Here is a 26,138-nt window from a genome sequence, read left to right as displayed (position 1 = left end):
GAAACCCAAATTACCACCAATTAGTCTTTTCCCCATGGATGGATACCCATTAAACAAAATTCTATTCTTTCTTCTCACGATTACAATCGTGTTATTTTTGTCGAAACTCGTTTACTATATCTCTGAGTAATCTAACCTAATTATTGTTCTATTGTTCATACTATTCTTTTTGATTAACTACAGAACACGAACTCCTCACACAAATTGTTTTTTTTTTCTTGTAGTAAATTGTGAATAGCGTGTACAAAAACATTTCCTATCCCGATAGTAAATAAAATCAATTATAAACGTATTATAAAACAAAGTAATCTTCTGTTGTTAAGGTAAATGACTTATACTTTATAAACGAATTGAAACCATTGCAAAATAAAACATCAATTAACACATTTTATTCATTATTTAAAACGCTTTGTTCAGTGGAACACGGTCTGAAAAATTTACATTAAACAAAGCTTTTTTTTTTAAAAGTAATTACCATAATTTAAACTAACAATAAAATAAAGTTTTAACTGCTTTGCAATAGTTTTAAATGATCGTATTTAGTTTTGGGTTTGCTTAGAGAAAATATACATTTTTTTGTGTTCTTCTCGAAGTTTAGAGTTCGTCTAAATCACTTTGTTGCTTTTATATACACAACATACAAATAAAAATACTTTACAATTGACTTATTGTTGGGAGCTAAATAATACATAATAATAATTGTATTTTAAAGCACCAATGCTTAATAAGTAAAATAGTAGTAAAGTGTTATATTAACGTAAGTTAAAGAAATGAAAATCTTGAACGAGACAATTAGAAAAATATTTAATTATCAATATAATTTATACTTACTAAGTCGTGAACGATAGTATACGGGGTCAATTAATTGAAAAAGTTATCGAAACGATGAGTCTTATAATTATTTTTATTAATTATTGTTGTGTTGAATTGAATGACATTTTTTTTAATCAATTTCTGAATAATAATAATAATAGCCGATGAGGAGGTCAAACTCTGCGAGCCTTAAAGTAGAGTCGAAACCAACTGGAAAGAGTAAAATCAATACTATAACCCAGCGGAAAGGACGTCCAAAAAAGCTACGGATTGACGGAGTAAAGACCTGGAGAATTTAGGGAAACTCAATTAGCAGAAAAGAGTGGAAGGCAGTGGCAGGGCGGGAAACACTCTCGAAGAGTTGTGATGCCCGAAAGAGGAAGAAGAGAAAAATAGCCGAAAATAACAATACATTATTTAAAACTCTGTTTTATCATGTACTTATTTACTAATTAATTGTTCACCACGGTCCTTAAAACGATTAGCTATATAATCCAAGTTTAAGAACTCGTTACGAAAGTAACGGCATTAGCATACCAAAAAGAAGAACAAAGCAGTAGGTACCGAAATATGTAATTAAATTATCGAAGTTAAGCACAGCGCTTCGTAGCTTGTGATTAAAATAATACAAAATTGAACAGTTTAAGTATATACTTGGGTATCACACCAGTTTGGCAAACTATTATTTAGGCCAGACACAAAACAATATGCAGCACATGGGGCTCTTTTGCCGTTACAGTTTATGTGCTACTGTATAATAGTATCGGTTCGGCGAGAAAACGGCCAACGTAAAACCGACAGCGATGTTGCGCAGCCCTCAAATTAATAATATCCATTAGTTGAAACACACCGTCTAGTTTATGTGTGGGCGATTAGGCGCGACCATTCAGTATAGCTGTTATGGTGTATTTTAGGAATCCGCGACCTCCTTGGTTCGTCTGCCGTTATTCGCAAACGATTGAAATCTCCAATCAAATGCCATTATCTGTAATTTCCGCAAAAACCGTTATAGTTTATCTACCTACTCGATGTTGGACATAAAATCACAGTAGATTAGATCCGAACACGTTTTAAAATACTACACTAATTAGTATATTATTATAGGTACTCTACTGCGGTTCCTTGACACCCATTGACGCATACCTGTAACCGTAGGTCAATCCGAAATCACATCCATCACATTTTAGTAATTATGATATAATACCTAATTACCTGACTACAGCAGCGCCGTAAAAAGTCGGATCCAAGCTGAATATTTTATATTTATAAGCCACCTGATGGTCGTGTTCTATCTAAAGATCTGCATTCGAGCCTTTACAGAGAGTAAGCCGCCCCTAGATGTCAATTTACACAATTTTAAAGATCTCTATAATAATGTTAAATAGTCTTTAGAAAATTTCGTGTAATCTGGTATACAAAATGTCTATTGGTAAATAAGGATAACCCGCTTTTCCTTGAAAGTGATTTTTCGTATACTGCTTCAAAGTCATCAAACCTGGACCATTGAAGTTTTTCGACTTTTGACCTCTCAAAGTACCATTGTAAAATGTTCTGATCAACAGAAATCAGTCAAACGGTTCAAGAGTATTTCAATGGAGACAGAGCAAAAATCTAATTAACTCATCGTTAAAAAGCCAATACCTTTCAGATTTGCGTCGAATGTAAAATCTCATAATAATTTATTCTTGCTATAACATGCTCTTAATCTTCTAATGACCGTCTCGCGGGTTCAACTTAAAAACTAAGTTAATTTTAACAATAATGAAATTACAAGCTATATTCTACTTTTCGTTCTATTTAATTGTAAAGCCAAATTGATGAAAACGGACATAAACACTAAAAGTCGATTTAATACAATTGTATAAAACATTAACATTTTATGTGTATTTTTTAAAAATGCGATATTACATTATACATAAAGTATCTAGATGTAATAGCGTTGTATAAGATAAAATGTTAATAAACTGTAACACAGCAAACATTTTTCTAAAACAAACTGTGATGTTTTTTGTATGCTGTTTTTTGTTTGTTTTTTTCGTTTAATAAACAACCAAACTTATCAAAATACAAAAATGCACTTATAGGCAACGTTCAAAATAAAAAATAATTTATATATACCAATAAACAAAACAAAACAGCAAAACTATAAGAATCCAAAATATACATTCTACAAACACATAAAAAAATTATTTTGAAAATCATAAACTTACCATTGATTCCAAGAAAATAGTTCAAAACTAATAAAGAGGAAAAGTTATAAGGGTTATTGTTTTGGATTCATTTTATTATTATAACGCGGATAGTAGCGCGTGTGTCATAATGGTCTTCTTCGAACACTCCTATGACGTGCGTGATATAATTTTTAAAAAAAGGATTTCCTAGATGTGTTGCAGCAGCGAAGACGTTTATGACGTTTAAGGCCCTTAAAAATGAAAATACTGTACTTTATACTTTTCATTATGAGTGGATAAAATTAAAAGTCTGATGTTTTAATCGAGGCTTTCTATATAATTATTAATTTCTCAGTACCGCCAGCAAATGTAGTCTTTGGTTGAACTTTTCAAAAGTCCGATTATTAAAGGTCTTATACTCTTCTAAAAATAATTAAACCTTAACAAAAATTATTTCTACACCGCAAGCCAAGCGGTACTTTCTTTGTGCCGCTTTACTAACGATTTCTTCAATGTATACTTTATCTAGTCCTTCTTCCGTAGGTCCAAATTTGTTTTTCAAAGACACTTATTTATTTTACAACTAGCATGGCCTAGAGTTCTTCAACAGCTCTGATAGTTTAATTAATGACAGGCTTATTGTATAAGCACGCTTATAATATTGTAAGAACTTTCGCCAAAACAGCAAGAGTCATTTTGCCGTGATCCGGTTTTTGACAAAAGCCAAATAACATAATACAAGATCAATAGTCACAAATACAGGAAATATATATATATATATATATATATATATATATATATATATCTTGTACTTATAACTTTCAGTACAATAACAAACAATACACATAAATATATCACAAAATAATAATTATAATGGATTGCGTGTACAGATATTTTGAACGCACACCGTATCTCTTTTGTACACTTACTCCTGTGATTTCTCAAGTCACAAAAAATGTATTGTAACGCGTGGCTGTACCTCGAAGACGTGTACAAGGTCTTCTTATAAGTCTTGACAAGAATAGAAGGTAAAAAAAGAGTAACTACAAAACGGTATATTTTACACCTTTGCTGCCTATTAAAGTAGGACGCAATCTGAAACTTTGAATCTTTAAAAAGTCAAATTAAAAAAATTAGTATATAAAAAATCTAAGCCCATTTTTAACCTAACAATTATAACTTAAGCAAGGGATGTCAATACTTTACTTCAAGTCTCAAACTGGTATAGCATAAACTATAATATTATAATCAATATAACAATTATTGATATTATTATAACTATACATCAAATAAATAAAAAAATAATGCATTCGAGAGCGTGTAGGTGTTGACATCAAATCCATAAAATCATTTCAGATGTTGATACTATTTCAAGTATTGATACCTACTTAGACATATTTTATCGATTTAACTGCGCAGTTAATGTGCCAGACACGTGCTGGGATAACGTAAGACAAATGTCATTTACAATTTTAACATTTGAGCGACGAATTGCTTATATTAGTTTCGGTTAGGTTAGTACATATTAATATACTGTGACAGGTGAAAAGTAAATTATTTCGCTAAAAGCACGTTCCAAATCGTTAGTATAAAATATACTATCTTAACATGCCAATCCCAATTTCTATATGAGCGCTTATCACATAAAATAACTGAATCAATTCTGAATAATTTTTTTCGATATTCAAAATCACCAAAGAATAAATATTATGACTTTATAGCACACTCAGAAGTTGGCATAATGAGCTTATGTGGATATTATGAGGAGGGTAACTTCGGTAGGATAGTCGTCCCTAATATTCTAATAGCCATCAAAAAAAGGTTTCTAATAAACATAAAGTCAAAGTGTTGAAATCGAAATTACATATTCCTATTTAATAATTTTTACTTATGTATGTGAAAAACTTTGGAAAACTCAAAATATCAATCAGAAGATGCTTTTTTAGAGGCATCGTCATCATCATCAGGTAGCTTTACTGGCTTTGTAGGCTCAACACTTCCATCATAAGATGACTTTTTTAAGTACCTATTCGAATAGTTCAAACGCGGTCATGTTTTGCATTCAAGGAATTTAATGACAAAATTAACATTATTTGCTCTTACTAAAAGAGAAGTTGATTAAAACGATATATATTATGATATTCACTATTCTGATAGCTAAACTGAAATTGAACTTGTAAAAAAACTAAAAAAAAACATTTTGAGTTATGTTATGCTTCCTTGAATAATATAAAATATTATCCCTGGAACGAAACGTTTAAAGTATATTTCTAAAAAGCATAACTTAACTTAATACATTTTTAAACTGACTTTTTTTTCAAGTTAAAATTCAGTTAAGCCATTATAGTATCATACTACCTAATGTACATATTTAACATTTTAATCAACATATTTTGTTTTAGTTACAACAAATAATATAAATTATAGCTTGATAACGTTTTCAGTTCAATAAATGACGAGGAAAATAAATAATTCCCGTCAAAATAAAACCCAATCACCTCAAAATTTCAATCAGTTATCTAGTAAATCTAACAAACACACTAGTAAAACTTAGCAAAAAAATCTCATCCGCATAGTTGTATTGATGGACATAGAAATTGCTCATACACGGACAGAATACCAAGTAGTTCTATGTTCGATAAAAATACAAATTGTCATACTACCAGACAGAGATTCGAAAAACTCATTTTCCAGGAAACATTAGCTTCTCTTTGTGAAAGCAAAAATGATACCATAAAATGTGCATAATTTGCTTTTACCTAAATTTTAATGTTTTTGGCACTTGTATTGAACAATATATTTTATTATATAAATTAAATATTTATTAATATTATAGATTTTCTGAGCAACGTTTTTTCGTTAAACCGTCAATACGATTGATAGAAGTGCACGGTTTTTGGTTTTTTTTTTATAAGTACAGAAAATTATAATAACTTATAAAAATATATAAACAAAAACAAATTGAGACTAATGAGGTAATAAAATTCCTTATGAGTACGAGCAAAATTCAGTACACATTTGACATTAACTACTTTTTATTATATACTTTTCTTTAGCTCGCTAACACATGCTTACGTTGATACGGGTATTTTTAAAATCTTGCAAAATTAATTAAACCCACTTCCCGATGTCGCAGAGGGCTGAAACTTGGAACAGACACTCATTTCGGATTACAATACAATATCCTGTAATCGTATTAGGATTCGAACATTTAGGTCACCCTACAAAGGGTCAAATGTGAGGGTAATTTCACTAAAATTTCATGTTTTTTCAAATCTTTTAAAATTAATTTAATAATCTATTCATTAATTATTAAGTACCTTCTAATAAGACTAAAAAGTTAAAAATAAAATTAAAAAACCTTTTTTAAACATGCTTTTCTAAAAAATAGTAAAAAGTGATCTAAAATGTATAAAATAATTTTATCACATGAACAATTTACCAATCAATTGTAGCACATTTAATTTAAAACGGCAATTACTTTGAAAACAATAAAAAATTGACTTAAAAAATTGTTAAAAAAGTTGAAAAAATTCAATATACTCCAAATTCATGGAGTTAAGTATCATGAAATGTATGTGTCACACACTAATATTAAACCAAATTTAAATTATAAAAAACTTAAAATATAAAATATTATCTGATACATTTATGAAAGACTTATTGAATAGGACCCACGCTTTTCTCTTTTGTCAAAAATTTAAGATGTTTAACGTTATTTAAAATTGTAGTTAATTTTTTATTATTTTCAAAGTAATTTACATTTTAAATTAAATGTGCTACAATTGATAGGTAAATTGTTCTTGTAATAAAATTATTTTTTACTTTTTAGTTCATTTTTTACTATTTTTTAGAAAAGCATGTTTTATTTTTGCATGTTTAAGCATGTGTGTATTTTTGTCGTTTGAAAGAGTTGTAAAATTACTATACAAGGATATCATAAATCATTATGAAAAATAATATCTGATAAAAATAATTGTCTATTTATACAAAAAATACTTAATTGATTTTATGGGGGAAAAATTAGTACATAAAAGTAAATAAGTAAAATAATTAAAATTATATTCGATTATAAAGAAAGTATATAGAGTATAGACAAACGATAAGTGTTATTAGATGAGCAATGCAAAATGAAAACAATTTAATATATTATGCAAGGAATACTTTTAGAAAATAAATATTTATGTAAAGTATTAAAGTTAGAGCAAAAAAGTGACTTTTCAAACGAACTATTTATTATACGTTATGTTTTACTTATTTAATTTGTGTTGGATGTTAAACAGGAATATGGATTTTAACTGCATGGATTTTAAGTAGTAGATATAAACGGAAAAAAAAATTCATTTTTTTTTTTTTATTCTAATTAAATAATACTTTATTATTTTACTTAATTTTCTAAAACTGGTCACTACATTTTTTTATTAATATAATTATTATGCGAATGTAATAAAGACTGTATAAATATTAATTAATAATAATGCAATATTTTAAACAAATTATATAATTTCTAATTATTGATAAATGCTAAATGTTGATGTAAGTATAGAATGTAGAATAATTGTGTTAATACTCGCGATAAATTTTTTTTTAGTTTTTTAAAAATAAATAAGCACAGTTTTTTGATAACTCCGGTATTCACAATTACTGTCATCAGAAAAAAGATTGCCTGGGTCAGAGTTAAAGGTAGAAAATAGGGCGATTCTCATTTGTCTGAGAGATAAATTTAACGTAAAAACTGCACTTATGTTTTTATAAAAAAATCCGTATAGATTAAAAACTTGCAAGTTACACGTCAGTTAATGATCTTACATCAGGTTATTAATATGATAAATATTTTGTTAAGTGATATATAAAAATGTAATTGATGAGTTTTGCAGCGCATAATATTGTTCATTACAACACATAATTATTTAAAAGAAAACAAGCCTTGTCATTAAATTGATCAAATTAGAATTATAGAATAAGCTTTATTATAATTTATGTTGAGACTATTTCAAACCCAACTATGGGCTCGTCCGGCATTAAGTTGGTAGGAATTATGACTCTTCTTGAGTTATCAGTTCGTTGTTTAAATGGAGCAAAAATCGGCGTTCCTAAAAACATCAGATGTGATTAGGAGTGAACAAACACGAGTAGAATGTAGTTTATGAATCAAAGAGAAAAAAAAGAAAATGAGAATAACCCAAGCTGTTTGAATAGTTTGTGAGCTTGTTGACAGAACGATTAGATGGGGGACGATGAGAGTAAGTAAGTCCAGATCGAAAAAGATGGCCAAAATAGAAATGCTTCCACATTTCATTCAAGATTTAATATCTTTTAAATGTCGGACTCAAAATCCAACATAAAACAATTGAGTCGGTTGAGTAGAAAAAAAACCAGGATATGGTTAACTTGATGTATTGCCAAGATAATATTATTAATTTGGTAAAATGTATACTTACAGATTTTATTATTAAGTGTTAAATAAAAAAAAGGCAATGCACTTACGAGTTCCTTAATGAAAATCAACATATCAACGGCGGCAGCGAAAAATGCGAATGCAAATAATGTAAAAAGTAAGATTCCCGTCATTTTTTGCATTACGTCGTACTGAAAATAATACAAAAATTCTATTTAATTTAACCGTTACTGTTATTAATGTTTAAACTTAAAACCCTTATTCAAAGGTTCGTTATTTTATTATATACTAGGTAAAAAAGTGAGACAATAAAATGTGACCCTCTATGGGAAAAGGTACCTTAACTTCCATTTTTAAAAAAAACATGTTTTTGCATTAATATACAGGGTGTTCCAGCATGAAAGGTAAGTAATAGGTGATTGAACATCTACGGGATCCCCAAATAAGCCCTCCGTTTTTATTTTTTCGATAAGTCAAAAATTAAAGGTTTCGACAGTTAAGTAAAAAAATAATGACCAAAAAAAACAAAAAATTATTCCCTGTTATTCAGTGCAAAAAGCTCATCTTAAAAGAGGGGTCACATAATTTTCAGTGTTTTTCAGCCTCCAACTCTTCTCTTATCACTTATCTTATCATTTTTTTTCTTACCTCTAGTCTCTAATCATTTATCTCTTATCACTAATATCTTATTATTTATTTCTTTTCTCTTGTTTCTAATATTATTTATTTCCAAACTTTTATCATTTAGCCCCTATCTCTTATCATTTATCTCTAATCTCTCATAATTTATCTTTTACCAATTATCTCTTTTCTTTTATCTCTCATCAATTATGTCTTAGCATTTATCTTTTATCACTTATCATTTATTTCTGGTCTCTAATCATTTTTCTCTTATCATTTTTTGAGTTAGGGGCCGAAAGAGACTGAAAATGATGTGACCCCCCTGTTATACAAACGCACGCGACGACGAAAACCGTTCGCGATTAAATCCGAAAAAACAAAACAAAAAAAAACCAAACAAAAAAATCCCGGAGGGGCACAGAGTATGCAACCCAATGTGCTATACCCGTGGCGCCGTGCTCGGTTTGAGTCGGCAACCACACCAACACTCACATGTACGCCGGTTGAACGGAATACGGGGGCCGAGCCCGTGACTAAATGCGCAGCGCGACCACGGTAACGGCGCGGAAGGAAAATCGAGACCACAGGAAGGGAATAAGATTATACAATGGGAAAAGAGGATGGTACAGGTTAGTTATGGGGCCAGGGGGTCCTTGTGGCCGGATCGGTATGGTGCAATGGCCACAAGGCTCGAATTACAAACTGGGACAACTTAATATTAACTTAACTAGCGACGGTGAAATGATGACCGACGGAGTTGAATGGACGACAGATGGAAGTCTGGACGACCTGGGCGGCCTCGCCAGCAACTCAAACGTTGTTGACGGACTTACGCGTAGACGATGCGTGACGCCAGTTTGGCCGTCGAGCGCGCGATTACACGTTGAGGTGGGCGTCTCAATGACGGACAACCGCAGAACTCAAAAAAAGGAAGAAGACCGTGTACTCACTTGACGGTAATTGCTTTTTTCAGGGTCACTGTTGACCAACACGTGGAATGACTGGGACGTCACGGGATAACCAACAATTCAACACGGTTTATCTCAACGGTAGATTTATTGTTTTATATGTGTCCTTGCCGTAATGGCAACATACAATAGAATAACGGACGAACCGCGACGCTTAATTTACAATTAATTTGTTAATTATACGAGGTTGAAACAAAAAAACGAGAGACGACAAAGGGGTGTGTGTTCAATACAGCACATGGTATGTACAAAAACAAAAATTACAACAACAACATTGACATAGGTTAGGCCCCATACTGCCGGAATACGATAAGAACGCAGAGTGGATAGCACGGGAAGGAGAGAACCGACTATCACCGATTACCGACGGTCGACGACCTTTATCAGGCGTTAACATTATTAACACCCTCTATTAAGATTAGCTTTTTGCACTGAATAACATAGAATAATTTTTTGTTTTTTTATGGTCATTATTTTTTTACTTAACTGTCGAAACCTTTAATTTTTGACTTATCGAAAAAATAAAAACGGGGGGCTTATTTGGGGACCCCCTAGATGTCCAATCACCTATTACTTACCTTTTATGCTGGAACACCCTGTATAGTCGACTAGCTACTGATTACAATAAGTCGATCGCAATGATATCTCGATCCGTTTATAGGTGATGAAGTTTTCAAGTTGGAGTTTCTAAAAAGTTATTTAGTTAGTAAAAAGTTAGTTTAATTGCTCATAAACAATTTGTTCGGAGATGATAACATTTGATAAGGTTATTTTTCTCACTGACAGTCACAAACAGTAATAAAATAACCAAGGTTTTTTTTTTAATTCCTAAAAACAATCCAAGAAATATATATATGTAGACTACAGTAAACCGTGGTACGAGCAACATCGAACCACAACCCTGAATATGGAATTTACAAGTATTCCGAAACGTTGTAGACTAGTCAAAAAACTCAAGTTGTATTAACCGATGGTTGTGTATAGAGTGTAAAAATAATATAAAAATCCAAATCTCAAATAATTCGAATTTGTTGATTTTTATTTTAGGTTTGACTTTCTATTAGAATATTTTGTACCACTCTAACTTGCAGGACTCTTATAAGACAAGAATTAAGTTTTTGTAAGTGCTTTTCTCTATACTTTTTACTGTACCTAAGTTGTTAATATTTGATTATTAGTTTCACCTGTATCGCAATGAAGACTAGAGGACCGATCCCGGCGAATAAAATCAAACATAGGAAAATGATGATAGCTGAAGCGGCCTCGGTATAGTTCATTTCGGCGACTGTCCCATCTATGCAATTCAAACACCTTTTAACTCTGCACAAACAAAATTACAATAGTCTGAGTTCTCATTTAGACTTTAATCGATTAAAATCCATACAAAACCAACGTTGGTTAAGTTAACTACGTTAAAAAAATACCTACAAAACCGTGATGAAATAACTTAATAGTTTCGACAGTAATTATTAATCATTAATCAGTATGTAAATAATTGCTTTTTATAAATTATTCATTAATTTGTACTAGATACCTAAATTGATTAAAGGAATATGAATATCTTCTAATGTATAATAAAAGATGTGTCATAGCTTATACGTAAAATACAGTTAATACATTTAATTAATACTGTTTGATAATCGCTGATTATTGATTAACAATCAATTCACTCATTTTCGTCATATTAACGTTATGAGTAGGTACGATTAATTATATTAAGGAGGGAAATGTGTCGAATTGATCTTGCAATCGTCGCGGTGTGATTGTCTATTAAAACACTATATGTTTTAATAGACAATCACACCAGTATATTCAATCATGTAATATACTGTATTTAATAAAAATCCAGTCAAGAAATTATAATAAATTGTATAACTTACATTTTGATCACTACGGAGGCGAATTTTTTAAGACGTTTTACAATTGTTTGGTACTTTATGATGCCTATCCCCAACAATGCGTAAAAGATGAAAATCAAATGCTTTTCAAGTGTGAACGGATCAAAATCACCAAATAGAAATACGACGGACTTCCATCCAGTATAGGTTTTGTTCATTAAGATTATTCCTAATAACATGTAGTCAACGTGGTTTATGTTAATAAATATATTTTTTAAAAGAACACAATACGAATAAAAAAAAAGTGGAATGTAATAGGGTAAACGGGTGTTCAGAAGGTAGGATCTTTACAAATAGGTCAATTACAAGTATTTATAGGAAATTGTTTGTATAGAAAACAAGATTTTAACAATTCTTTCAATCGTATGGTGTTTTGATTATGAGTGGTAAAAGTAGTCAAAGTTGATAAAAATAAAAGTATATCACCAAAAAATATATCGGCATACTGCAATCCAGAATTAATGTTCTTCTTTGCATTAGTTTCCATTAAAAGGTAGTCGGCTTGGCTTATGTTGTATTTTTCGGCAATGTTGTGTTCATAATCTATGTAAAGCATAAACATTAATAATTACTAACTATGTAAACATAAACATTGATAATTAAGTTAATACGTTCCAAAGAATATATAATGAAAGTCATACAATTACATTTTTAACTTGTAAAGAATTACCAATATCTTTAATTTTATCTACCACTGTAATATATTACTACTATTGATATTACAATATTGCAAGGAAAGGTATCTGTTTCCTGACAAGAGAAATTTTTTAATTTTTTTACGTATGATTTCTAACAAAAATTGAGATACGCTATTCAGTACATCCAGTTATGCTCTCCGTATGGCTTAATTCACCACATTTTACTTCCAATATCTAAGTAAACCCCTGATTATAATTAAAACTGAATGAACAAGGTGGCTCTTATATTAGAGCTTTTGTTGCAGCTTTGCGTCCGACAGCTGTGGTACGTATTAAAGAAGAATGGATAAATATTGTTTTAAAAGTACACAATTATGAGAATGGCAAAAAAGACGGCAAGATAAGAGAGTGAATTTATTTAAAAAATATTTTTATATATTGTATACTTAAACCAGGGGTTCGAAATTTGTTCCTATTTGACTCATTTCTCTTTTATGTTCCGGAACAAATACTCAGAACTCGTTCCGGAAAAAAAACCCGGTACTCGTTCCTCAAGATATTCGTTCCGGAGCAAATACCCGGAACTCGTTCCTCGAGATATTTGTTCCAAAGCAACTAAAATGTAATTGTTGCTTGTCATTATTAATAATTTATTAATGGAGCAAAATATATTTGTTCTACGTATTATATTATTTCGTTCGAGTTTTTTTGAAGGTGCACATTTTTTTTGTTACTTTAACTCTGTTTTACGTTAATTCTGTTAACTTTCAATATATACTATATACATTTATGTATACTGAAAATAACATTAATTGTTATATCAAATGCATCAACTATAATTTTTTGGTGAATTAATTAACATTTAACTTTTATAAATGTGACTATTGTTTCTAAAATACCACACACAAAAGCTAAAGTAACAAAAAAAATGTGCACCTTCAATAGACTCGAACGAAATAACATAATACGTAGAACAAATATATTTTGCTCCATTAATAAATTATTAATAATGACAAGGAACAATTACATTTTAGTTGCTCTGGAACAAATATCTCGAGGAACGAGTTCCGGGTATTTGTTCCGGAACGATTACAACAGGGAGTCATGAAGGAACATGTTCCGGAATTAGTTCCGAACCCCTGACTTAACCCTTTCTCCATAGCTTTTAATTACAATATCAAGTTTTTTCTTTATGGATATGGCGTTAAGAAAGTAGGGTCAATTACAAATATTTATATGAATTTTTTTTTTTTTTATAGAAAACTTAATATATTCTTAGTTTTTTAACACTTCTTTCAATCGCATGGTGTTTAATTTATGAGTGGTAAGATTAAAGTTGATAGTTCAATAAAAATACATCACCAAATACTGTATCGTTAAACTGCAATCCAGAATTTGTGTGCTTCATTGCGTTAATTTCCATTAAAAGGTAGTCAGCGTGGCTTATGCTGTATTTTCTGGCAATTTTGAGCTCCCAAGCTATATAAAGTAAAAACATTTTCATTTAATTAGGGATTACCAATATCTTTAATTTGATCTCCTACTAGTGTAATCTATTACTACCATTGGTACTATATTGCAAGAAAATATGTTTTCTGACAACCGAAAATTGTACAGATATGTTTACTGAAATAAACTGGCATACGCTTCTCAGTAAATCGAGTTACATTTTATACTTAATCCCTGGTTTTTGGATTATGAATGGTAACGTCAAAATTTATCATTAGTTCAATAAGTATAAACAATGTTTCCCTGTTTAGGTTTTTTTTATGGATTTTTTTTATAGAAGTTAAAGAGCGTCGATATGCTTACCTAACTCGTCGTACCGACGTTTTCTGGCCATTATTTTTCCTCCTGATTTCAAGACGTCCAATAAGGCAGCTCCTATCATTATATAGAACAACGTAATGCATATAAGGCGGCGTGAAGGTCTTCGAAGAGTTATTTGTATCATTTTAACAAGCAAATGACTTCCACTTAAACTAAAAAATTAAAAAAAGACTTATTATATATTTGTTAAAGTGTATTGTTTGATTAAAAACTATTGCACTACGCTGAAATAATAGAATCAAGTAAATAAAACGTTGCAAAAAAAACATAAGCTTATAGGTACGTACATTGCGCCAGCTTTGCCTATTTAAAAATCTTTAAGTTTTCAAGTGTCATTAATTAGCATTTTGTTCGCATAAAATTTCAAGCCTATTTTCAGAGTTCTTAACAAGTTAAAGACGGGGCTGGTGCAATGTTCGTTTAATAGGTGTGTACATACTTCACCTAGACGATTATTTAGCCTAACGTAAGTTTATTAATTGTTAAATAGAATAGAATTCACGAATAATAGTGGTTAAAACATCTCAACGACCTCTGTACGTCATCCAACGGTAGGCCAAAAGGGGGTAGGAAATCGATATTGGGTGTGTCTTCTTCTGGGGAAAAAAGTCCTTTCTTCCTCGAGAGCGCGATCTGCCGTTATAATACCTATTATTTTACCTCCACTTTGTTGTATTTACAACGTTTAAAAACGACATATGAGATACTATTACCCAGAAACCTACACTTACAGTACTAAATAATATAAGAAGCATTAACAATGATTATTACACAATTCTCTTTCAGATAAGGTAGTGCTCGCTTAAATTACTTCTAAAATGTTTCCCCATTAATTATTTTATGCCTTTTATTTTTTTGTCCTTTATAAATGACCGTCACTGAGGTTCTTTAAAATGTATTCTACAAAATATTTCTTTTTACAATCAAATTTATAAGTTATACAGCGACCTATTTAACCGGCACTCGGTATGGTTAATACAATTCTAGTAAATAATAAATGATGTATTTTAAATTTTAATATTTGCTGTATATCATTAAAATCGATTATTTTAAATTAAATTTTGCTGGATATTATTTTATGAGAACTTATATTATAATATATAAGTAAAACTAATTATTACAATAATCGTTTTTCATGTCCGGCCGTTTTCTTTTAATTTTGAAACAAAGAAAGTAGGTATAAACGGAAAAATACAAAAAAAATGTTATAATTTATTGTTTTATTCAAATTAATTATTATTTTATAGTTTTACTTAATTTTCTAAAACTAGTCACTACATTTTTTTACTAATATAATTATTATTTGGATGTAATAAAGACTGTATAACTGTTAATTAATAATAATGCAACATTTATATAATTGCTAATTATTAATAAATGCTATATAATGATATGAGTATAGAATGTAGAATAATTATGTTCAAACTTGCGAGCAATTTTTTTTTTTAGTTTTTAAAATGAATAAGCACAGTTCTTTGACATCTCGATATTCACAATTACTGTCATCAGAAAAAAGATAGATGGGTCAGTAATTAATTTAACGTAAAAACAGCATTTATGTTTTTATAAGAAAAACCGTAAAGGTTAAAAATTTTCAATTTATACGTCAGGTACATTACCTTACAAGGGTTTATTAATATGATAATTATTAAGCTTTATTATCATTTATATTGTTTCTATTTCAAACCCAACTATGGGCTCGTCCGGCATTAAGTTGGTAGGAATTATGACTCTTCTTGAGTTATTGGTTCGCAGTCTTCACAGCGCATGTTGTCGGCTTTCCTACAAAAAGCAGATGTGATTAAGAGTGATTAAACACGAGTAGAAGGTAGTTAATGAATCATGAGTCAATGAAAAATGAGAATAACCCATACTGTTTGAATATTTGTGGACGTGTCGACCGACCGATTCGATGGGTGTGAAGAGAGTAAGAAATAATATCCAGATCAATAGAATGGCCAAAAAAGAAATGCTTCCACATTTCCGTATTAAGAGATCAAGGTAGATAAAAAAACAATTTAAAAAGGTGGGTTGAAAAAATTAGGATACGACATAAGGAGGAAAGTCCTCGTGGTTTTAATGAAACTAAGAAATAGGTTAACTTTGACGTATTTTTCAAGTTTAAATTTTTAATTTGGTAAGGATAAGTTTAGAGTAGTGATCGGGTTGTAAAAATTTTAATCTTCACAAAAAATCCGTCTGTCATTTAATGGTAAAATGCCTTTGATGAGAATTTTATTTAAAAAAAACGGACTAAAACAAATCTAAACGAGAATTATGGACAGGCATGGTAAACAATCAATATTGGTATTTGGAATTTTGTATGTAGTTATATTGAACTAAACATTTTCATAATTTTTATTTGTAAAAAAAAACTGACACTAACCCATTACACTATATGTTTGTATTATTTAATGTTAAATAAAAAAAGTCAATGCACTTACTTGACCGACAATCTGCGTACCCACACTTCAATGCTAACAATGACTATTCCTAGTCCGAAAACCATAAAAGTTGTGGTTCCCGGTTCAATGGAGAATATTTCATCGCTCTGTGAATATTACAAAAATTCTATTACATTTAAACGTCCCTGACTAAATGTTTAAACTTAAAATTCCTATTTGAACGTTTGTTATTTTATTATATACTAGTACAAATTGAGAAGATAAATTGTGACCGTCTATGGAAAAGCGTAACTTATCTTCCGTTTTTCAAAAACCGTGTTTTGCATTTTGTTATAGTTAATTTGCTAAATTAGAACTTCTAATAAGTTAGCTAGTAAAATGTTAGCTTTGGCTCTTCTGAACAATTTGTTTGGGAAAGATAAGGTACCTTTTTAATGGATGGTCACAAATAATAATAAATAACCAAGAATTTGTTTTTTTAATTCTAGAAGCAAACCAAGAGAAATATATATGTAGACTTCAAGAAATAACGGTAGAAGCAATATCGAACCACAGCCCTGATGATTTAATGTGCAAATATTCCGAAACGTTGGTAGAATAGTCAAACCACTTAAATGGTAGTAATAGAAAGTTGTGTAAATAGTGTAAGAATAATAGACAATTTTATATAATTTTTTATTAAAATATTTAAACCGGTAGGTGTTTCAACTTATATTTGTGTTAGATGGTAGCCTGTTTGAATGATGTCTCGATCGCAATGATATCTTGATTCATTCAAAAGTTATAAAGTTTTCAAATTGAACATTCTAATAAAATAGTTAGTTAAAAGTTAGTTTTGGCGCTCATAAACCATTTGTTCCGGAAAGTTAAGGTACTTTTCCCATGGACAGTCACAAACAATAGTAAAATAACCAAGATTTTTTTTTTTTTAATTCCTAAAAGCAATACAAGAGAAATATATATGTAGACTACAGGAAACCACGGTACGAGCACAGCGAACCACAACTCTGAAGATAGAATGTACAAGTATTCCGAAACGTTGTCAGACCACTCAAATGAAAGTAACTGAATGTTGTGTAAATAGTGTAAAAATAATATCAAATTAAAATTGTCGTATAATTTGAATTTGTTGATTTTTAGTTTAGGTTTGACTTTTAAACTTTTTATTAAAATAATTAGTACTTCAAATAATCATTTTAAACTTGTAGTTTTTTTATATTAGTTTTTGTTATTCTAATATACCCTCAAGTGTTTTTCTCTACACTATTTACTGTACCTCAACTAGAAATACTTTATTATTATTATTATTTCACCTTTATCACATCGCAGGCCACAAGTCCGATCATGGTGAGTAGAACGTAACAATAGTAAAAAATGTCCAATTAACGCCATACCACGTCACTGAAAAACGGAACGGTCTCGGTGATTTGGTTCATTTCGGTGGTTGTCTCCTTTTTGCAATTCAAACACGTTTGAGCTCTGCACAAACGAAATCATAATAATATGAGTTCTCAGTAGGACTTTTGTCGATTAAAAATCCATTTAAACCAACGTTGGTTCAGTTAACTACGATATAAAAAATACCTACACAATCGTAATAAAATAACTTAATTGTTTCAACAATAATTATTAATCATTAATTACCAGGTAAATAAGTGCTCTTTATATATAACTTATTAATTTATACTAGATAGCTAAATTAATGGAGGATGAATATCTAATAATATATAATAACAGGTATGTCATAATTCAAACATTAAATACAATTAATACTGTTTGATAATCGCTGATTAATGATTAACAATAAATTTACTCACATTCGTCATAAATATGTTATGATTACGATTAATTATATTGGGGGGGGGAGGGGAATGTGCCATATTAAGCTTGCAATCGTCACAGTATGATTGTCTATTACAAACATATAGTTTCAATCATGTAATATATATTATACTGTATCTAATAAAAATACAGTCAAGGAATTATAATTGTAAAACATACTTTTTGATCACTACGGAAGTGAACTTTTTAAGACGTTCAATGATTTTGTAGTACTTGATGAGGCCTATCCCCACCAATATGAGGAATATCCAAAACAATTGCTGTCCATAAGTCAACGCAACGAAATCACCAAATTCGGCACTCGAACAACCAGAATAATTTTTTCTTATTGAGAAAATTCCTAATGTGATGTAGTCCACGTGGCTTATGTTGCATCTTCTGGCCATTTTATTACAAACTATGTAAAGTATAAACATTGATAATTAAGTTAGTACGTCCCAAAGAATATATATTGAAAGTCATACAATTACATTTTTAACTTATAAAGAATTACCAATATCTTTAATTTTATCTACCACTGTAATATATTACTACTATTAATATTACAATATTGCAATGAAAGGTATCTGTTTTCTGACAAGAGAAATTTTTTAATTTTTTTACGTATGATTTCTAACAAAAATTGAGATACGCTATTCAGTACATCCAGTTATGCTCTCCGTATGGCTTAATTCACCACATTTTACTTCCAATATCTAAGTAAACCCCTGATTATAATTAAAACTGAATGAACAAGGTGGCTCTTATTTTAGAGCTTTTGTTGCAGCTTTGCGTCCGACAGCTGTGGTACGTATTAAAGAAGAATGGATAAATATTGTTTTAAAAGTACACAATTATGAGAATGGCAAAAAAGACAGAAAGATTAGGTGGAATTTATTTTAAAAATATTTTTATACATTTTATACCTAAACCCTTTCTCCATAGCTTTTAATTACAATATCAAGTTTTTTCTTTATGAATATGGCGTTAAAAAGGTAGGGTCAATTACAAATATTTATATGCATTTTTTTTTTTTTTATAGAAAACTTAATATATTCTTAATTTTTTAACACTTCTTTCAATCGTATTTTGTTTAATTTATGAGTGGTAAGATTAAAGTTGATAGTTAATTCAATAAAAATACATCACCAAATAATGTATCGGTAAACTGCAATCCAGAATTTATGTGCTTCATTGTGTCCGTTTCCCATATAAGATAGTCGGCGTGGCTTATGTTGTATTTATTGGAAATTTTGTGTGCATTGGCTATAAAAAACATAAACAGTACAGTAAATCTAGTTAAACCCTTTATCCCAAGCTTTTAATTATTATAATATCAAGTTTAATCTTTTTGAATAGATTGTTAAGTATTAAGAAGGTAGAGTCAATTACAAATATTTATATGGACTTTTTTTTTTTAATACTTATTTTTATCTTATGGTGTTCAGGTCAATTAGTGATAAGGTCAAAGTTGATAGTTAATTCAACAAAATAAACAATATTACCCCGTTAATTTATTTTGATGGATATCTTTTTATGGAAGTTAAATAGCGTCGATATGTAGATCTAACTGTTTTCTTCCCTCAGATTTCTAGACGTAATTTTTCAGACGAATTATTTATCATAACATTTAGTTTTACTTTTTTAATCTATGTTGGATGTTAAACCCCAGTCAAAAAGGAATATTAATAGGATTTAATATAACAGATTTTAAGTAATAGGTATACACGGAAATATACAATTTTTTTTTTTAAAATGTGTTTATTATTCAAATTAATTAATATTTTATAATTTTACTTAATTTCATAAAACTAGTCACTACATCTTTTTACTAATTTAATTATTATGTGGATGTAATAAAGACTGTATAGTTATTATTTAATAATAATGCAATATTTAAAACATATTATATAATTCAGAGTTAATTTCAGAGGTATATAATAGGGCGATTATCATTTGTCGGAATGATTAATTTAACGTAAAAACAGCATTTGTTTTTTTATTAGAAAATTCATAAATTAAAAATTTGCAATTAACACGCCAGTTATCTTACATGAGGTTATTAATATAATTATATTACATTGAGGGATAGTTAAAAATGTACTTTTTAAGATATGTAACATATAATTTATAAAAAAAAAATGTATTCTACAAAATATTTCTTTTTACAATCAAATGTATAAGTTATACAGCGGTTATACCTATTTAACCGGAACTCGGTATGGTTAATACAATTCTAGTAAATAATAAATGATGTATTTTAAATTTTAATATTTGCTGTATATCATTAAAATCGATTATTTTAAATTAAATTTTGCTGGATATTATTTTATGAGAACTTATATTATAATATATAAGTAAAACTAATTATTACAATAATCGTTTTTCATGTCCGGCCGTTTTCTTTTAATTTTGAAACAAAGAAAGTAGGTATAAACGGAAAAATACAAAAAAAATGTTATAATTTATTGTTTTATTCAAATTAATTATTATTTTATAGTTTTACTTAATTTTCTAAAACTAGTCACTACATTTTTTTACTAATATAATTATTATTTGGATGTAATAAAGACTGTATAACTGTTAATTAATAATAATGCAACATTTATATAATTGCTAATTGTTAATAAATGCTATATAATGATATGAGTATAGAATGTAGAATAATTATGTTCAAACTTGCGAGCAATTTTTTTTTTAGTTTTTAAAATGAATAAGCACAGTTCTTTGACATCTCGATATTCACAATTACTGTCATCAGAAAAAAGATAGATGGGTCAGTAATTAATTTAACGTAAAAACAGCATTTATGTTTTTATAAGAAAAACCGTAAAGGTTAAAAATTTTCAATTTATACGTCAGGTACATTACCTTACAAGGGTTTATTAATATGATAATTATTACGTTAAGTGATAGTTAAAAATGTAATCGGCGAGTTATGAGAATTTATTATAAGAAAACTAGCGTTGTAGGTTGAATTAATCAAATTTCTAATATAGAATAAGCTTTATTATCATTTATATTGATACTATTTCGAACCCAACTATGGGCTCGTCAGGCATTAAGTTGATAGGAGTTATTAATATGGCTCTTCTTGTTCTTTTTCTTCTTCTTCTTCTTCTTCTTCTTCTTCTTCTTCTTCTTCTTCTTCTTCTTCTTCTTCTTCTACTTCTTCTTCTTCTTCTTTTTTATCAGATCCCTAAAAAAACCAGTTGTGATTAGGAGTGACCAAACACGAGTAGGAGGTAGTTTATAAATCAAAGAATAAAAATATAAAAATGAGAATACCCAAGCTGTTTGAATATTTTGTATACGTGGTGACCGAACCATTCGATCGAAACGATAAGAGTAATAAAGATGGCCAATAATGAAATGCTTTCAAATTTCATTCAAGATATCAATCCCTTTTGAATGTCGTATGCGAAATTCGATATAAAACAATTGAATTGGGTGGGTAAAAAAAAAGAGGATATGGTTAACTTTAATGTATTGTCAGGTTTATATTTTTAATTTGGTAACGATAAATGTAAAGTAGTGATCGGATTGTACAAAATTTCATTTTCACAAAAATATCAGTCTTTGTCAATAAAAGGTATTAAGTTCTTGATAACAATTTGTTTAAACAAATTAAGATAATAATAAATCTAAAAACGAATTATGGGCAGGTGTTGTGAAACATTCAATAATAGTATTTGGAATTTTGTATGTTTTTTAATAAACATGTTTGTTACAAGTCAAAAAATAGTTAATTATATGTATGGACTATTGAATATCTGTGAGTGGCTCCTCTACACAAGCTATTCGTGATCTTTTCTCTAAAACCTCTTGTAATATTATAATACTTATACAGCTTGTTATATTTAGTGTGAAATAAAAAAAGGCGATGGACTTACTTCAATATATCTTCGTACAAACATGGTAAAGATGACGTAGACCATTAAGAGTCCGATCTGAATACATCCATTTCTCATATTAATTTGGAAAAAATCTTCATACTGTAAATAATACAAACATTCTACTCAATTTAACCGTTACTGTTGTTAATGTTTAAACTTAAAACCCTCATTTAAACGTTTATTATTTTATTATATACTAGTTGAACTATTGAGACGGTAAAATGTGACCGTCTATGGGAAAGCGTAACTTATCTTCCGTTTTTCAGAAACCGTGTTTTGCTTTTGGTATAGTTGATTTGCTACTGATTACAATGATGTTTCGATCGCAATGACATCTCGATCCGTTCAAAATAAAGAAGTTTTAAAGTTAGAGCTTCTAATAAGTTAGCTAGTAAAATGTTAGCTTTGGCTCTTCTGAACAATTTTTTTAGGAAATATAAGGTACCTTTTTAATGGACGGTCACAAATAATAATAAAATAACCAAGAATTTGTTTTTTAAATCTTAGAAGCAAACCAAGAGAAATATATATGTAGACTTCAAGAAATAACGGTAGAAGCAATATCGAACCACAGCCCTGATGATTTAATGTGCAAATATTCCGAAACGTTGGTAGAATAGTCAAACTACTTAAATGGTAGTAACCGAAAGTTGTGTAAATAGTGTATGAATAATATAAAATTCGAATTTTTGTATAAATCGAACTTGTTGATTTATAGTTTAGGTTTGATTTTTATAATCAAATATTTTATTAAAATATTTTAACCGGTAGGTGTTCTTACTTTTATCTGTATCCCACGGTTTTTACAAACAATGGAGATCGTGACGAGTATCATAATGAACGATTGGGCACTTATTGACATGATGAAAAATGACTTGCTGTTTAAAAACCCGCCGGTGAAGGCGAATTCGTTCATTTTGGTGGCTTGTTTTGTCTTTGGTTTAGTTATCTCCATTTTGCCAGTAGAACACTTTTTGTATCTGCACAAACCGAATCACAATAATCTGAGTTCGCATTTGATTAAAAATCCATTTGTTTGAATATAAAAACGATGGTTAAATAAACCATTAAAAAAAAAACTACAAAACCGTGATAAAATAACCTAATTGTTTCAACAATCATTATTGACGTTTAATCACGAGGTAAATAAGTGCTATTCATAAATAACTCATTTATTTGTACTAGGTACCTAAATTGATTAATGGAGTACGAATATCTGCTATTATATAATTACAGGTATGGCATAACTCATGCGTAAAACAAAGTTAGTAAAATTAATTAATACTGTCTGATTAAATAGAAATATTTTAGTCGCTGATTAATGTTTAACAATTAATTCAATCACGTTTATCATACTATCGTTTCGCCAGCCACGCTCTTGGTATTTTTGTTATTCTAGCTAAAGCGATATCATGCGAATTCTGAATATAGGCTTGCAAATTTATGCTAATTACATGCTTATTCGTGGCACTTGAAAAAGTTGAAAATTTCATAAATGGCGGGGCTGGTGCAATGTACGTCGAATGGTGTTTGTATACTTACACGAAACAATTTGCAGAGCCGGCAATGTAGTCAGTAAAAGATATGTAACGTACGTTTATTAATTGTTAAATAGTATAGAATCCAATGTCTGTAGAGTTTTCACACGAATTCACGAATAATAGCTGTTAAAATATCTGGACGATCACTGTGCGTCACCCCACGGTAGGCCGAAATGAGAAAACAATCGATAATGGATACACGCCCTTCGCTTGGGGAAAAGTGTCCTGTCATCCTCGAGAGCGCGATCTGCCGTTATAATTTCAAATCTTTATCAGAATTTTCCCTCCACTTTTTTGTATTCATAACGTTTAAAAACCACACATATGAGATACTTCTCCGCAGAAAACTATACTACAGTACTGAAGAGTATAAGAAGCATAATTTATAATTATAACACAATTCTCTGTCAGTTGAAGTAGTACACACATGTAATCATTCGTAAAGTGTATCGTCTTTCATTTCTTCATCTCTTATATATTTGTGTTCTTTATTAATGACCGTCACTGAGGCTCTTAATAATAAAAATGTTTCATATTTTGTTTCAGTTATTTTAGTAGTGTATAACTTCGATAAGAGGTTAATTAAAATAGTTAATGTTGTCGAATCATTTTCTATTATAACGGCAGTTATATTAGATGGATTTTTGCTTTTATAATGGTAAATGTGTCAAAAATACTGACAATAATTATGTCAAGAAGAATGGAATAGAAGATCGAAGCCATATTGTCAGAAGACCAGTTTGGGTTCAGAAAAAACATGGGTACAAGGGAAGCAATACTGGCTTTAAGAATAATTATCGAAAAAAGAATTAGAAAAGATAAGCCTACATACATAGCTTTTGTTGATATAGAAAAAGCGTTCGACAATGTCAACTGGGCAATAATGTTCAAGATGCTTAAAAGAGCGGGTATAGAATACACTGAAAGGAGACTACTCTTTAAACTATACCAGAAGGAAACAGCTGTAATACGATTTGGTGAAACTGAGGAAGAAGCACGCATAAGAAAAGAAGTAAGGTAGGGTTGTACTCTCTCGCCTAGCATATTCAATGCATACATCCAGGAGGCAATTGATAAAATAAGAGAGAAAATACATTTGGGTATAAAGATAAATGGCAGGAAAATCGATATGCTACGGTTCGCAGACGATATAGCAGTCATAGCTGAAAATGAAGAAGAATTGCAAAGGATGCTGAGGTGTATGGAAGAAACTCTGCTCAATGAACTGAGCATGAAAATAAATACGAAAAAGACCAAAGTTCTTGTATGCAGCAGGAACAATAATATTACGACAAGAATACATCGGCAAAAAAACCAAGAAATACAGCAAGTAGAAGAGTTCGCATACTTGGGAAGCATAGTAAGTAAGGATGGCAGAAGTAAAAAAGAAATAGTAAAGCGAATATGCCAAGCTAAGATAGCATTTATCAAAAAAAGAGGACTTTTTACTTCAAAAAATATTAGCATACTCACCAGAATAAATCTTCTGAAGACATACGTATGGAGTATAATGCTGTATGGCAGCGAAACGTGGACAATTGCCAAAGAAGAGCGGAGAAGAATAGAAGCTTTTGAGATGTGGTGTTTCAGAAGTATGCTCGAAATAAGTTGGATGGACATGGTAACAAACGAGGAAGTATTAGAAAGAATGTCCGAGAGAAGAATTATATGGAGTAGTATCAAGAAAAGGAGAAATTAATGGATTGGACATGTATTGAGACATGGTGGGTTGCTAGGATTAATTATAGAAGGCTGCGTAGAAGGGAAAAATGCTAGGGGAAGACCACGAATGGAGTATATACAACAAATAATAGAGGACCAAGGGTGTATTTCTTATGAAGAGACAAAGAGGAAGGCAAGTAACAGGGAAGAATGGAGAATTGCTACAAACCAATCTCAGGATTGAATACTAAAGAAGAAGAATGGTAAATAATGAATGGTGTATTTTTAATTACAATATTCTCTAAACTATTAAAATCAATGATTAAAAATACAATTTTGTTAAATATAACTTTAAGAAACTTATATAGAAATACTAAAATCAATTACTTACTTCACTGATCTTCTATAATTTAAACAAAAAATGATGAGCTATAATTCCACGTCATGTGTTCCCATCTAAAATTCGAAAGTCAAAC

General features: G+C 29.7%; 2 protein-coding genes across 2 annotated transcripts; both read right to left on the bottom strand.

Annotated features, from left to right (window-relative positions):
• Nucleotides 1-7,559: 7,559 nt before the first annotated feature.
• LOC126833701 (uncharacterized) lies at nucleotides 7,560-14,890 on the bottom strand. Its single transcript, XM_050565184.1, has 8 exons — nucleotides 14,777-14,890; nucleotides 14,320-14,489; nucleotides 13,870-13,986; nucleotides 12,296-12,412; nucleotides 11,852-12,038; nucleotides 11,156-11,291; nucleotides 8,472-8,573; nucleotides 7,560-8,077 (listed from the first exon to the last, which is right to left on the bottom strand). Exons 2-8 carry the CDS (start codon nucleotides 14,459-14,461, stop codon nucleotides 8,021-8,023), a joined length of 858 nt encoding a protein of 285 aa, XP_050421141.1. The 5' UTR covers nucleotides 14,462-14,489; nucleotides 14,777-14,890; the 3' UTR covers nucleotides 7,560-8,020.
• Nucleotides 14,891-20,490: 5,600 nt separating this feature from the next.
• LOC126833585 (uncharacterized) lies at nucleotides 20,491-24,197 on the bottom strand. Its single transcript, XM_050565009.1, has 4 exons — nucleotides 24,002-24,197; nucleotides 23,241-23,439; nucleotides 22,457-22,558; nucleotides 20,491-21,762 (listed from the first exon to the last, which is right to left on the bottom strand). The coding sequence occupies exons 2-4, from the start codon at nucleotides 23,412-23,414 to the stop codon at nucleotides 21,643-21,645; spliced, it is 396 nt and encodes a 131-aa protein (XP_050420966.1). The 5' UTR covers nucleotides 23,415-23,439; nucleotides 24,002-24,197; the 3' UTR covers nucleotides 20,491-21,642.
• Nucleotides 24,198-26,138: the final 1,941 nt, after the last annotated feature.

This window comes from Adelges cooleyi, unplaced genomic scaffold (assembly GCF_023614345.1).
Source record: "Adelges cooleyi isolate 19-005CV unplaced genomic scaffold, UGA_ACOO_1.1 ACOO_flye_CR_arks_rails_tigmint_CR_PRNA_2, whole genome shotgun sequence".
Lineage (NCBI taxonomy): Eukaryota > Metazoa > Arthropoda > Insecta > Hemiptera > Adelgidae > Adelges > Adelges cooleyi.
Note: the sequence above shows the minus strand (reverse complement) of the source record. Positions and strands in the feature narration are given on the sequence as shown.